Genomic DNA, 14,170 nt, shown 5'->3' with positions numbered 1-14,170 from the left:
TTGTATATTGCGTCATGTAGTCTGGTAGAAGTTTACCGAAGTTTAAGAGGCACATAATGCTTCCATTATCAGTGTGATCGCATTCCTCAAACGTCGGTTAACATCTACCAGACTACAAGGCGTAACATTTAGAAGACAGTCATCTTCACACTCGCAGCCGTGAGAATCTAATATCTCACCAAATAGAATGATGATTTTGGATGAGAGAGGTGTAAGGAGTTGTGATGTAGCCTCTTGCCTAGAAGGAATAATGGAAAGTATATAAAACCTGTTAGAACTTCCGTTTCAAAAGTTGAATTTGAATTCTTACATAATTCTTTACATCTAAAAGCACTAGGCCCATGGACCTACACAGAGAAAAAAGAGGGAAGATAACAGACAAATAGTATGAAAAACAAAACAAAGAAATCATGAATTTTAAAATATTATAGAAGTATCGAATGAGCATGGAAGTATCCACTAAAGTCGGTGAAAGCATCACTTTGTCTGCACGCTCCGTCTCTTGTAAATACGGCCACTCAACAGGAGTGTCGCTTGTCGGATCGATACTCACTGACGTCAGTGAGTACTAAGCGCAGTGTTCCCCAAGAGAATCCAAAGGTCGCTTCTGTCTGTACATCAGCCAGGTCTCGTTTATCTGAGTTACGTGTTTCTAAGGCCACGTTTTTCCATTCCTGTTATTCATGACAATGCTTTACATTAATTCCCATTGTGTATAGCAATAACGAGTGGCCACTGCACAGGAATTGATAAAGCAGGCATGCAAAAGTTTGATGTACAAAACTGTTGGAATAATAAATCGTGAAAGATCTCAGAGAAAGTAGAATGATAAATTATAAAGCAGAAGCAACAGGTTTACAATGTTATAGCTTAAAATATAACACAAAGGGAAAGAAAGAGAAATACAAGTAGAAAAGGGATGTAGAGATAATGAAAAAGGATGTAGCTAGCAAATGGTAAGAACAAAGAAAGAAGACTGATCAACATGATTAAATATTGTTGTTCCAAGTTCAGGATATATACACAGCTGAATATGACGGAAATATCATAAATGTATGTAAACAGTTGACTAGAGTCGGTCGTGAATCTTGTTTCCCAAAGTTCTTAACACCTGTGGAAAAATATGTAAACATTAGAGACGATAGACGGTACTTCGGCGAAGAATCGAAGCAAGTATCTTGCGAGAACAAATCTAGCGAGCTACAACTGCAATGAGACAAAACATATTTATATAAGGTAATGTTTTCTTTTTCTTTCAAGGACTAGTTGGTCGATAATTCTTACCAACCGAACCTGATATTCCGGGTTGAGTGGACATTTCCGTTTGTAAGTTGTTTCGTAATCCTTTAGCTTGCCTTAATGGTCGTTGGTTTGAATCTTGTTTCGAACATGATACGACCAGTCGTTCAGTTCACCAGACACAGGTACACGTCTTCCTATGGAGTCACAGGATTCAAAACTTCAGATACGTGCGAAGGCTTCCCCTGCTTATTGTTGAAACCCTTTCATGTGGGAAAAACCCTGAAACTGTGCGGGAATGAATTATGGCTCTAACGAGACCTACGTGTACACCCTCAACTCTGAGGCAACCCGCTTGCTAGGTGACCTCCGGTAAGCGCACGTAAAGATGGCGACTGACTTGTAACATTTACTCGTAATGTAACATTCGAGGCGAGCATGTTACATTACACCACAACTGGTGAGGCGTATCGAATGCTCGTTTTGAACGCTCGGCTCGACTGTGCTCATGTGTGCTCCATTCATTTCATTCAATATGTCGGACGTGGAGGTTGTGTTATCTTTGTTTCATTTAATACGCTACTCTTATCTAAAGAACTCGTGAATGCTCGTTACGACGCCGCTCGACTGACCGACTGACTTGTAATGTAACACTCAAAGGGATTCGCGAAAAAACTGACAACACGATGGAGCGCCCGCGAGCGTGAGCGGCTCGCATCGAGCGGCTCCGTTCGCTGTCTTCACTTGTGTAATGCTCGATTTGTAACACGTTACATTACAGGCAAATGTTACAAGTCAGTCGCCACCTTAACATGTCTGCAGTGAACCGCATAATTCCATAATCAAAATAAAGTTTCGTAATGGAAAATCTAAAGGATATAAACGGATGGAGGCAAAACAATAGTACTGTCCCCAAGTTACAGAAACTAGAGGGAAGATGGCTGTCTTCAAACTCACCGCCGTGAAAACCTCAAATCCTACTTACAGTAATTAACTTAAATTAAAATTAAAAGAAAGGATTGTCTCTAATGTCTCATATTTTACGATTTTCGAAAATTAATCGATTCTCAAATTATACAAATTTTAAGAGTATTTTCAATTTAGAGCAACACATGCAATGTGAATGATGGCATTTCACAAATATCATACGTTCATTGCCAGTAAATTCCGAACGTGATGGACGAGTGGTAATCACTCACGTTTCGTATCTGGGAGGCAATGGCTTAGAAATCATCTATCCTGGCTCAGGTATCTCGTTCTTCTTAGTAACTCCAGGAAAACGCCAGGGCTACCTTAAATTGGGCCACGACATGTCCTGTCAAATCCATTATTCATTAATTATTCTAACATTCGTCACCATGTACTAAGTTCCTGACAGAGTCGTTAAATAAACCATTTCAGGGCGTTAAATGCTCGAGCCATAAATCATCTTCAGACGAAGTTTTCATTTGCAGGAAACACACCGTCGACACGTATCTCAATGCTTTATGACAAATCCGTCGGATGACGAACAGAAACACGTGTCCTTGAACGCAAGACTGCATGGTCCATCGAGGATATGATTACGGGATGGTGGGAATACAGAGAGGAAGGGGGAAGGAGAGATTGCTCTGGACAAATATTCCGCCTCCCGAGGTTATGTTAATCAAATCAGATAAATGAATTCTGCCCACATACGAAGAGGAAATGAAGCTTTGCGTGAAGTGAATGCACATGGAGTACATTGTGACGACCCGTCTGCTGTATATTGCTAGTCCGAAACTACAGTACAGATTTCGATTAAATTTGGTACTGATCAAAGGGCTTTTACAGAACAACTGATGGTTGTCGTGCCAACGCGTTTGATTTTAGAGGAAGAACACGAAAAGTTCGTCGTATAATAAACTGGTACATTATATGGACTACGGATTTCATTTTAGGATCTGAGGTTCTCACGGCGGCGAGTATGAAGGCGCCTGTCTTCTGGGTTGTAGCGCCGTCATCACCCTGATGATGGAGGCAGCAAAGACCTCTGAAACATCTACCAGACTACACGGCGCTACAACCCATCTTCATTCTTGCTGCCGTGTGAATTGAAATCTCACAACATAAATTTAACTAGTGTTCGTTAAAGTGTTTTCCTTTGTGACATTTAATCTTGAGTACGAATCTTGCTTTTTGCATTTCCACGGTCCCACATCGGAATTAGGCTTAATTTTATCTGCATATTTATGTCATTATGACGTCAGATGGCGAATTGTGAGGATTTGTGTTGATGTTGTGGTAGCCTAAACTTGAAGACTCTATCATGTAATACGCTTGGGAAACCTGAGGAAAACGACGAGAAATATTACTTAGGAGACTGGGCAGTAAACCGAGATAATAACTAGGTTTATTTATGACTTTGCTATATTTAACAACGTTTGCAGCTACTCAGGTTACATTGCGTCGAATTATGCGATGATCAATGAACTGATAAGGATATGGAAGAAAGCGATTGTGGCCAAATCTAACGTGCTATCCAAGCATTAGTCTATGGCGACTGAAGGAAACCACGAAAAATTCAATCAGAATGGCCGGGATCTACCGAATACGGAGCAGGAGTTATAGCCAGGTAGTGTCTAAATAGCCACGGTGGTCTAGCGGTTAGAACGCTGGCCTTGTAATCCTGGGGTCCCGGGTTCAATTCCCGGCGGTGCCCGAATTTATAACTTGTGTTGGGCAAGGCCGTGGTCTAGGCAACACGGAGTTTTCCTCCTGGGGGGGGGCTTCCCCGGTTTCTCCGTGGCATCTCAACAATTACTCTATTCACACACAGAAGAAGGCAATGGCAAACCACTTCTGGATCATCTGCCAAGAACGTATATGAACAGGTCCCAGTCCGAGAAAAGGATGGAAGGATCCTGTTCATATGGACCTGGCGTCAGACAGAACACTAAATAATAAATTGTCTAAATAACGTCCATAGAGTTATAATTATATGTGTTTGTGTTTGGAGAAGTATTAGCACTTCTGAGAATGGATCCCCGCCGTGTGAGGAAAAATACTTCGTAAGGGGAAAATCACGTAGCAGCCACATAAACACGAACAGGAAATGGTAACAGAATTCACGCCTCGCGCGTATTTATTCTTGCTTCAGTTGCAGCAAGACCGTCAACTCTTCAAGGTGAGAAGAAGAGGTTTGGTGAAACGTGTCGTACAGATGCGTCGTAGTATAACGCGAATGCTCACTGGCAGTGACGTGTGTGTCAAACAAACCTAAGAATTTCATGTACGGTGGCGTTGGACTTAAAATTTCGTCTCCAAATTTGAAAATCTGTGATATTATAAATTGACGTGTTGTAAATTGAACGAATATCAACAAGAAAAATGGAGATACATCAGTCATTGAGATTAGATCGATGTGTTGATATGAAACAAAGGATTGAAAAACATTTCATGCACTTAAAATCTCACAAAATACAGGTTAAAATGGATAGAGCATGGATATAATTTTCAGTGTCAGAAGTACAGAAAACAAAAGTCATTAGAGTTGATGTTTGATGATAAAAAGACTTTTCAGTGTAAAGAAGATATTGGAGATGATTTCTTCAGTGACATCACGGTATTTGCTAATAGTGAGTACAGACATTTTATAACTTTAATAATGAACCTTGTCGTAGAGTGAGAAAAGAAAATGCATAAACCGATTTGTGTATGTAACTAAATTGCAACAGTGGGCTATTCTTAAAAGTACCAATAATTTTCTTTAATATTTTTAAGTAACATAGAAATGTATTAAGATTTCTGGTTGGTAAAAATCTTCATACTCACCGCTGTGAAAACCTCAAATCATACATAGAAATGTATTGATTTTATTTACAAATTTATGGCTTTCATATCGTCTGTTTCGCGCGAAATTGTCAAAACCAGAGCCAATATAATAGCAGACCTTAACAGTTAGAGAATTTACTTGATTAACAAAAAACTCTCGTGACCAACTTCTGAGCCTTATCGTAATACTATGAGAGAACCTGGTATTAAATGAACAAGTCCCACATATCTACTGGCACTAATGCATTGCTGAGTTAAGGATGATGGAAAAGAATAAATCGGTTGAAAAGCACTGAAATTATATTTCATTTGGCAGGCTTATTTAATAACTTCGTGTTAGGAAAATTAATTTCGCTTTATGAGCGACTGTTACTTATTTATCTAAGGTAATTCAGTTTTTATTTCAGTGATCGATTCCATGGCACAAGTGTTTTATTCATCCTGAAACATTTTGTAATGCGTCCAATCCTCATCGCCACATTACCCATCGACATTAACCTTTCAAATTTTATATAAGTAATTGTGTTATATTTACAGACGCTGCATATAGCTCTCCGGATGCTGTCGAGTGTCAACTTACAAGGAGTACAGGACGAGAAGAGCACATGTAACTTCACTTCAATAGAAGATTCTTGTCCACAGTCTGACTCCAGTATTACCACAGATGAGTTGTATCAAGAAGCTACAGAAATCTCAGAATGCATAAACAGACAAGAGCATACACAGATAACTCAAAACGAAGTAAATATGTTTGGATCTCTGAAGTGCCTGATCAGAGACATTCAAATGAACACTGAGAATCTGACAGGGAAATTTACAAAACTTAATAAAATATTTCTAAATGCAGAGTTGGAAATATCAAATCATAGCCAGAAGAGGCTTCAGCAAATTAAATGTTTTTATTGTGTCATTTATGAACTGAATTTTCTTTTAAATTCCTATTGCTACTTAAATACGTTAAATTATGAAATAACTCGAAAACTTTTTAATTTGCTTGTGTATGTACAAATATCTGAAAATGTGGCAAGTGTTATGGATAACAACTTATTTGAAGCAGAAGCATGGGAAGATGTCTTTATTATTTTGACAAATAATACATTTGATTCAAATGAGATACGAACACAAGTTGAGAGAGTAACAAATTATAAGACAGCAGAAAAGAAAATGGAAGTGAGTCGGGTAAAGCACTGTGGGTTTGGTAGCAAGTGCTTGCTGAGACCGATACTGTGGATCCTGTATATCATTGCAGTTACTGCAAATGGCCTTTTAATATTCATTTTCATTCGTCATTGCGAGATGAGGTCAGAAAGGAACATAATAATACTTAACCTGGCAGTTGCTGATATTCTGGCAGTATTGTGCAACGCGTTCTTCCAAATTCTTTTCATTTGCGGAAGAACATTTGAGAGTGTGAAGATATATTTCCGGATAATTGACTTATCACTTGAAGTCACAACAGGCGTGTGTATATATTCCATTGTCGTTCTAAGTGTTCAGAGGTATTTTGCAGTATGTCCTACTCACAAGTGCAGTAAATGCGGTCTCGCAAGGCGTTTTAACTCTAAATTGTTCGTGTGTGTTTTGTGGGTCGCCGGTTGCGTGCCTCAAATTATACAAGTGACTTCTTACATCAGTATTCGCGCTTGGGCTATGCGTAATTTGATTTTGTACTGTGTGATACCAGTTATTGCTATGGCAACATTCTACTTCATGACGTCCTGGCGATTGAGGCAAAGTGTGCTGAAGATGCCGGGTGAGGCGACATCTCAGGAAACAATCCGACACGCCCGTGTGAGGAGTTCCAATGTCCTCATCTCCTTGATTGCGGTGTTTTTTGTCAGTTACACCCCAATACAGTTGTTCAGATTTATAGAATTGTGGTTTTATGGTGGAGGTTACCTCTTCGATTATGTTGACTTGATAGCTTTCTCAATGCTGTCTCTCAACTCTTGCTTCAACCCTGTGGCTTTGTACGTTGCCAGTGGATCTTTCAGAAAGTATTTTAACAGGTATCTTTATTATAGCTGGAAGAATCATGAAGTCAGTCCAACCAGTTCAAAAACAAGCGTTCAGAATATTAATGAGACATGTGTATTACATTTTTAAAGCCTCAGAATCTTGATAGTGTGTTTAAAGCTACAATAACTGTACATTTGAAAATGCATGTAGTTAAAATAAATACAAACTTCACAAAATATGCGTTCAATATTCACGTATAAATTAAATATCTACGTTCCTCTGTCGATTATTTATATTACTTTAAATAGGATGAGGAATAAGGCTAGTTCTCTTCCAAGTTTCAGGTAAACAAGATTAAACCGTCCATTTTCAGTCCATATCACTGCAGGCTTCTATATTTCTCCTGACTCTCACATTGTATACAAAATATTCTGTGGTTTCCATGTGACAGAAATCGCTGAAGGGTGGTCGAAACCTGGCCAATGTGAATTATAGACTTCTACACTTTTCTGTGCGGCTTTTTAAATTTTCTAATTTTATCAATTTCTCAGAGAATTTAAAGTGCATGAGCTTGTATAATTAAATATGAGGACGTTTGTCGATCACATCATTATTCTGGATTAAACATTCCTCTTAAGTCTATTAAAATAGTAAAGAAGTTGGAGAATTTTATAAACAAATTGTTTCACCGTACAGAAGACAGTACGAATTTAAAATTCGCGCTGTCAGAATACTGCCTGAGAGAAGCAATTCTTAATATTTAATCCAGAAAAATATGCTCTGAGTAACTTAACCGAATTAAAGCCAGCAAATTGCAAAGAACTGCAAAAAATTATAAGCTTCAATTTTTTGAAGATGGCTGTCTTCTAGGTTGTTGCGCCGTAAAGTCTGGTAGACGTTTACCGACGCTTCAGAGGTTCTTGCTACCTCCATCATCAGGGCGATCGCACAAGTGACAGAGACAACGCCGTGAAAACCTCAAATCCTATTCTTTATAATTTTACTTAACAACAAACATATTAGATATACACAAACACGTGCAGTTAATGTAAATACTTCCTCTGTTGCAACTTAACCATCTCAGACAGATGTCACATTTCAAGGCAAAGTTCGTGCGCTGAATAACCTGTAGAGTTATTATAATTCGTCACGTGACTTAGCGGTTGAATTTTAAGAAAATCGGTTTAGACGCAGACAACTCAACAAAAACTGATTGGTGTGAGCCATTTAATAATAAAACGTTTGTAAACTGACCTGGAGAGGAAGTGCTTTTGTTTTCCAAACCGGAAACGGAAATCCTTTGATAAAGACGTGCATCACGAAGTGCAAATTTGCAGAGTAAAATTTTGTTGACAGCCTTTTTGTTAGAGATAGAAGATTACCAATTAATAACCAAGAACTATAAACTACAACTTATTATTCACACCAATTAGACTCATCCAGTAGTTTTTTAGTTCCGAAAGATGGCGTCTTGAAGCAGTCTATATCTGAATCCAGAATAAAAATGTCAATGTTCTTCTTCTTGTACACAGCCATCAAAAATTTCTCACAATCCACATTAGAATATTTGTTCATGGTTTAAATTAAATACAGATTGATTGGATTAATAAATACAGAATATCACTGTGACTATACAAGAGCCCAAACAGGAAACATAATATTAAGACCTGCTTGCGCCATTCCGTCAGATATCTTTCAACAGTCGAAGCTCAAGGGTCTCTATTTCACAAGTGCAACGAGTGTTCATTGACGAACACTAACTACGGTTTGGCGCCGGATATGGTAAGCGTTACCATAAACCGCACATATCACAGACAGCGTTGCGAATGGCTGTAATTTATTTCCACTGTCAGAATTAAAATAGACGCTACCATTCCGATGAATAAAATGGACAAGAGCGGTGACACTGCGTTGTGATCGACGCTGTAGAACGTCGTTTCCTTCTCCTGAGGCTGGCCGGTCAGCGTTTCACTACAAATACGACGGAAAATCCCGGAGCGCCTAATAGTGCGAAATCTGGAAACGGATAAATATTTCGTGACATCTTACATGAATTAGCTGGCTGCATGGTTGTCTGATTAAATAACTGACTGATTGGCTGGAATGTTCTGATGAGGTCATCAAGCCTGCGTTTGCATTTTACGAGGTGCGATCGGAAAGTTTCAAGACTTCGCGTATAAAAACCCGTACACTTATGTCAGGTATTAAATTCATCCATCACCCTCGAAGTAGTTCCCCTGGGAGTGAACACAACGATCCCAGCGCCGCTGCCAAGCCTGGAAGCATCCCTGGAACTCTTTCTTTGTCAGCCTGTCAAGCACCATCTGCGATTCTGCCTGAATCTCTTCTATCGTCTCAAATCTCCTTCCCTTTAGCAGAATTTTCATCTTTGGGAAGAGGAAGAAGTCACACGGAGCTAAGGAGGGTGCGGGATGACGGCCATGGTGTTTGAGGCCAAAAACTGCCGAACTTTGAGGGCGGTGTGCGCTGGCGCGTTGTCATGATGCAGCAGCCAGTTGTGGTTGCGCCACTTTGACGGCCGCTTCCGTCCTTTAGAATCAGCTGACAGGTCCCATAGCCTATCCCAACAATGTCGCACAAGTCGTTGATGGTACGACGTCGATCTTCGTGAATCGCCTGCCGAATCTTCGTAACATTTTCGGGCGTTGTGCTCGAAGATGGTCGTCCAGAACGCTCGTCATCATCGACAGAGGTTCGGCCATTTTTAAAACGTGAATGCCACACAAAAGTTTGTGCACGACCCATTGTGGACTCCCCAAATGATTGCTTTAGCATTTCATAGGTTTCCGTAGCCTTTTTGGCGAGTCTTTGGCAAGAGATTCAGGCAGAATCGCAGATGGTGCTTGACAGGCTGACAAAGAAAGATTTCCAGGGATGCTTCCAGGCTTGGCAGCGGCGCTGGGATCATTGTGTTCACTCCCAGGGGAACTACTTCGAGGGTGATGGATGAATTTAATACCTGAGATAAGTGTACGGGTTTTTATACGCGCAGTCTGGAAACCTTCCGATCGCACCTCGTACATGTCTTAAACGTAACGGTGTAAAACACGTTCCGTTTATTCTCAGATTTGTTTCTAAAAGTTGTCCATGTGCTTACGTAAGCACGACGCCATGAAGGAGTAAGAGGAGTGGAGGTACAGATCCACACATTCTTAACCTTAACACAAGATGACGGTGGATAGTAAATTTCTTAGCCCTCATTAATACTTCAGAAAACGTTTCTGGTACCCAATGGAGAGAAGACCCAGAACCTGTCAGGACAATACAGTAAAGAAATCCGTGGCTGTCGAGGGCAGAAGTGTGGGCGTCCCGCCCATGGACTAACAAATTCGCTACATCGGAAACAAAATTAATTTGTTCTAAAAAGAATTAACTATTTATCTGGTGTGCAACGGCCAATTGAAGATAAAGCTGCTGTAGATACTCACGTTTGCTTTAGTACGAGTCGATATGGACTGCCCTTGACCGCTGCCATGGCCTTCGTGGAAGAAATGAAAGCATGAGGCACTGTTTGTAGTGTGCATGTGGCAGCATTGGTGAGGAGCACGTATAATGGTGACATGTATGCGTAGCGTCCGTCTTCACAAGCACGACGTAGACCTTCATTGTTTCTTTTCGGGAGATTGCCGATGTCAGGCAGCAACGACTCGTATACCTTTTGTAACAAAGTTTCGCTTGATTCCTACTCAAAAGAAGAGATAAAACTCGTTTATCGGTGTGTTGCTTCACGTGCTTATATCGACTGTGGACGTTGCTTTAAATGAAAATCGTTACGAAAATTTGTGTTGGGAAGACATGAGATCGATTATAGGCTATGCTGACCGGATTTGCAAAGATCCGTCTAATCCTTCCATCGGCGGAAATTAGTCACTATCGTCATCTTCAAAATCTGTTCTTACTGACGATTCACGTTTTCCCCTGTCTTATACGATTCTACATAACATGTGCATTGAAATAGCGTCTTTAAAACATTGGATTAGGCCAATCTTCAGGACTGTCATCAAGTTGTGTGTGACAAAATAATTTCCACTATAATAATGAGGTCAAAAGTGTGAACCGACATATTGTACCTTCATGTTGCTAATTGTTGATGAGTTGGCAACGACCCCAAGTCTGTAAGTTCCATCGTTCAGGAAATCCTGAAAGGTTTTGAAGGGCAAGATGGCTTTGCGCGAGGCAATGGTCGAGACCAGAGCCCCGGAGTAGCTCGTAAACATTACCACAGACATAAAACAGGCCAAGATGTGCACCGTACGGCAGGAGACTCCTCGCGGCACAATTTCGGAACCTGAAGAGACAGAGTAGAGAGTCTATGACGTCATGTGTGAAACCTCTGATAAATTATTTGGTAATTTAAATTTGTGGTACCTGTCAATAAACGGTTAGTTACTAGCAAATTCCTTTACAGGGTAATTCAAAGTGAAATGATCGACTACCTTAGAGATTTTAAGCGGCGCTACACAGCGCTATTGACTCACTGTCTTGTGTATGTAAATTTGACTTTTCGTCCAGTGTTGTGAGTGAGTTCTCTCATTGGCGGCACAGTATGAGTTAATTGAAAATGAGCAAAAAATCACACTTGGATGGATCAGTAACCAGCTGCAGAGAGCGTTCATATTTCATTACCTTGACAGCAGAAACACGCTGTGATGTGAAACATTGCATGGGATAACCCGCAGCGTTGCATTTGAAAGTCAGTATGACCGACAAACTGGCTTCTGACGTAATATATTGCTGCAAGACAGACAATTAACAGGGTGGCAGCGGCTGTAAAAGCCAGCCACAGCTGCCAGCTGTACGGCTTGAAGAACGTTGTCCAGCCTACCGCAACATCATCGACTTTCTTTAAGAAAATATATGTCCTGAAACAAAATTGAGTAAGTATTGACCAAACTATTTTGTATTACGTTCATAAACAATTTTGTTCCTAAAGTAATTGTGTATTGTGGTAGCGATAGATAGGGAATTTATCAGAGTTGGAAAGATTGGGAAATTAATGTGGATGACAATTTGGTTGGAAAAGAAGTTAAGAAACCAAGAAAAGCGGGGAAATTCTAGACAGGATGAGTAAAATTCAATATCTCTAAAGAGTTGCTTGGTAGCATTTTACTTTTTGTTGCTGATATGTGAAAATACTCGTCAGTAGTCGATATATCCGAATATGATATAACTGATAATTTAATCGGCTCATTGATGAGTATTAACAACACATTTTATGTACATAATAAATACTGGTTAATTTATATTTAAGTGATTCAATATAAATTTATAACTAATCCCAGGTAGCATATTTTTCCTTGGGAAGATTTGTCACTCATTTGGTCAAGCAATTTCCCGGCTTTTATGGAACAAGAAGGTGTGTATTTATCATCACCGACATACAATATATATGCCCAGTCCAACTTATTATTTCTAATTATATCACCATAATAATATCTGCTGTAAAGTATAAATTGCCATAAATTTCTTTATTATGTCATTTGCTCTACCCTCCAGTTATGTTTCTCCGCTAGATTCAAACATTCTCTTCAGAATTTTCTAAACATAAAGTCCAATACAGTTTTAAATGAATCCATGACGTGTACAATTACATTCTTATTGTCATTTAAAAGTTTTGTAAATTTTTGCTGTATTAAATTCTTCGGAGCATAAATAAAGCTATGAGCAGTCTGTTTGTATCTGCAGATACCTGTCGGTCCATATGGGCTCTATGAAGTCCACCACATCGACGCGTGACGTCGTCATGGTGAGGTCAGAACAAGAGACGTCGGCTTGTCGAGCAGCCAACATACCGACCACCCCGTTCCATTTCCCGTCTTTCAAATTCTCCCCGTGCAAATTGAGGCTAGGGGTACTAAAGTGTGACCTGAAAGGTGGACAATAAGCGTTAAATGCAGGTACGAGGTGCTTCAAAATTAAGGTCGATTCGTCGTCAATTATATTTGTGTGTTGAAATAAGAGACTCACGTAAAATTTCTGTACCGCTCTGCTACCCGCCACATCTGCCCAAAGAGCCCTCCAACTTTCAATACGTCACCTCTGTCTGCTCCAGTGACTATAGTGAGTGAATCCTGCCAGAGACAAATAAATTGCTTGTAAGTTTAGAGACAATTAGTAAGCACTGAATTTGTCAGCAAAATTATATTCAAATACAAATAGTATTCAAACCATTGATCATTAATTAACTCGAATTTATAAGCATTCAAATGAAATAATCTGGAATTAGCACATAGAGTTGTCACATTAAATCACTGATACACCGCATATGACAATAAAATTACAAAATAATTTCCTAATACTCCAGAATACGAATTAAAGCTTACCAACAAAATTGCATGAACATAAAATAAAGTTTGGAAAAATTAATAATTATTGCGAAAATCTGTATTTAAATTTATTTCTATTGATGTCACAATAATGTGCCATACTTACAAATAAAACCAAATTTAGTCTAAAGAAAATAACAGATTAATTACATTATTTACTGCCACATGAAGATTAAGTCTCTGAAGATTGTTCCTCCTATGGAGAAAGCTTTGTGACGGGTGGCTGAGTCCGGCATCAGGAGTCCAGTTGCCGAAACGGTATGTCTGCAGTGGAAGTGTTGGGCTAACACGGTACACTTCGGTCAGGCCGACGACGTGGTCATCTTCTGGCTGAGCCACCAGGAACTCGCAGTCGAAAGGGATGTTAATGTCGGTGAAGAACTCCTCCAGGGAAGAGTTCTTGTCCAGGAGGAGCAACCAGATTGAGTGTGATAAGTTCACTGCTCTCGACAGCTAGAACAGGCATATCTCTCCCACATTATAAGCCTATGCAGACAAATGACTGATCTTCTTAAACGGTTAATCGACGTGGTGATGCACAGTTTTGGCTTCGTGTACTATAAAACCAATTGTGTTTGCGTATGAACGTGATCATAAACTGAGAAATGGAGGCAGAACACTGCACAGAATAGTTATATAATGTACAAATGCCAGCAGCTTACTCATCGCCCTGATGATGGAGCCAGCAAGTACCTCTCATACGTCGGTACTCTATGCAACATCACAGAAGGAAGACATCTTCAATTGAGGAAAACAGATTGACGGTAGGTTGGTTTTATTTCATCAGTGTTGAACATTGGATCTTAGTTTCATAGTATCAGCGAGGCAGCCAG

General features: G+C 39.7%; 1 protein-coding gene and 1 non-coding gene across 2 annotated transcripts; one reads left to right on the top strand and one right to left on the bottom strand.

Moving 5' to 3' along the window:
* The first annotated feature begins 4,339 nt into the window (after positions 1–4,339).
* Positions 4,340–7,226, top strand: LOC110831567 (neuromedin-B receptor). Its single transcript, XM_022067726.2, has 2 exons — positions 4,340–4,835; positions 5,569–7,226. Exons 1-2 carry the CDS (start codon positions 4,761–4,763, stop codon positions 7,135–7,137), a joined length of 1,644 nt encoding a protein of 547 aa, XP_021923418.2. The 5' UTR covers positions 4,340–4,760; the 3' UTR covers positions 7,138–7,226.
* LOC110831571 (uncharacterized) lies at positions 6,199–10,802 on the bottom strand. The gene is made up of 2 exons (XR_015536116.1): positions 10,440–10,802; positions 6,199–9,006 (listed from the first exon to the last, which is right to left on the bottom strand). It is a non-coding gene; the product is annotated as an uncharacterized LOC110831571 (transcript).
* Positions 10,803–14,170: the final 3,368 nt, after the last annotated feature.

This window comes from Zootermopsis nevadensis, unplaced genomic scaffold, assembly GCF_977971745.1.
Source record: "Zootermopsis nevadensis isolate Lab colony 2312 unplaced genomic scaffold, Znev_1.0 Znev_ptg000002l, whole genome shotgun sequence".
In the NCBI taxonomy this organism is placed as follows: Eukaryota; Metazoa; Arthropoda; class Insecta; order Blattodea; family Termopsidae; genus Zootermopsis; species Zootermopsis nevadensis.
This window is presented reverse-complemented; position numbering and strand designations above follow the sequence as displayed.

Bases quoted from the DNA above. Each gene is read 5' to 3' on its own strand.
- LOC110831567 (XM_022067726.2), top strand. From the start codon at position 4,761: ATGATAAAAAGACTTTTCAGTGTAAAGAAGATATTGGAGATGATTTCT. The intron at 4,836-5,568 runs GTGAGTACAGAC...TTATATTTACAG, and splicing joins CATCACGGTATTTGCTAATA to ACGCTGCATATAGCTCTCCG.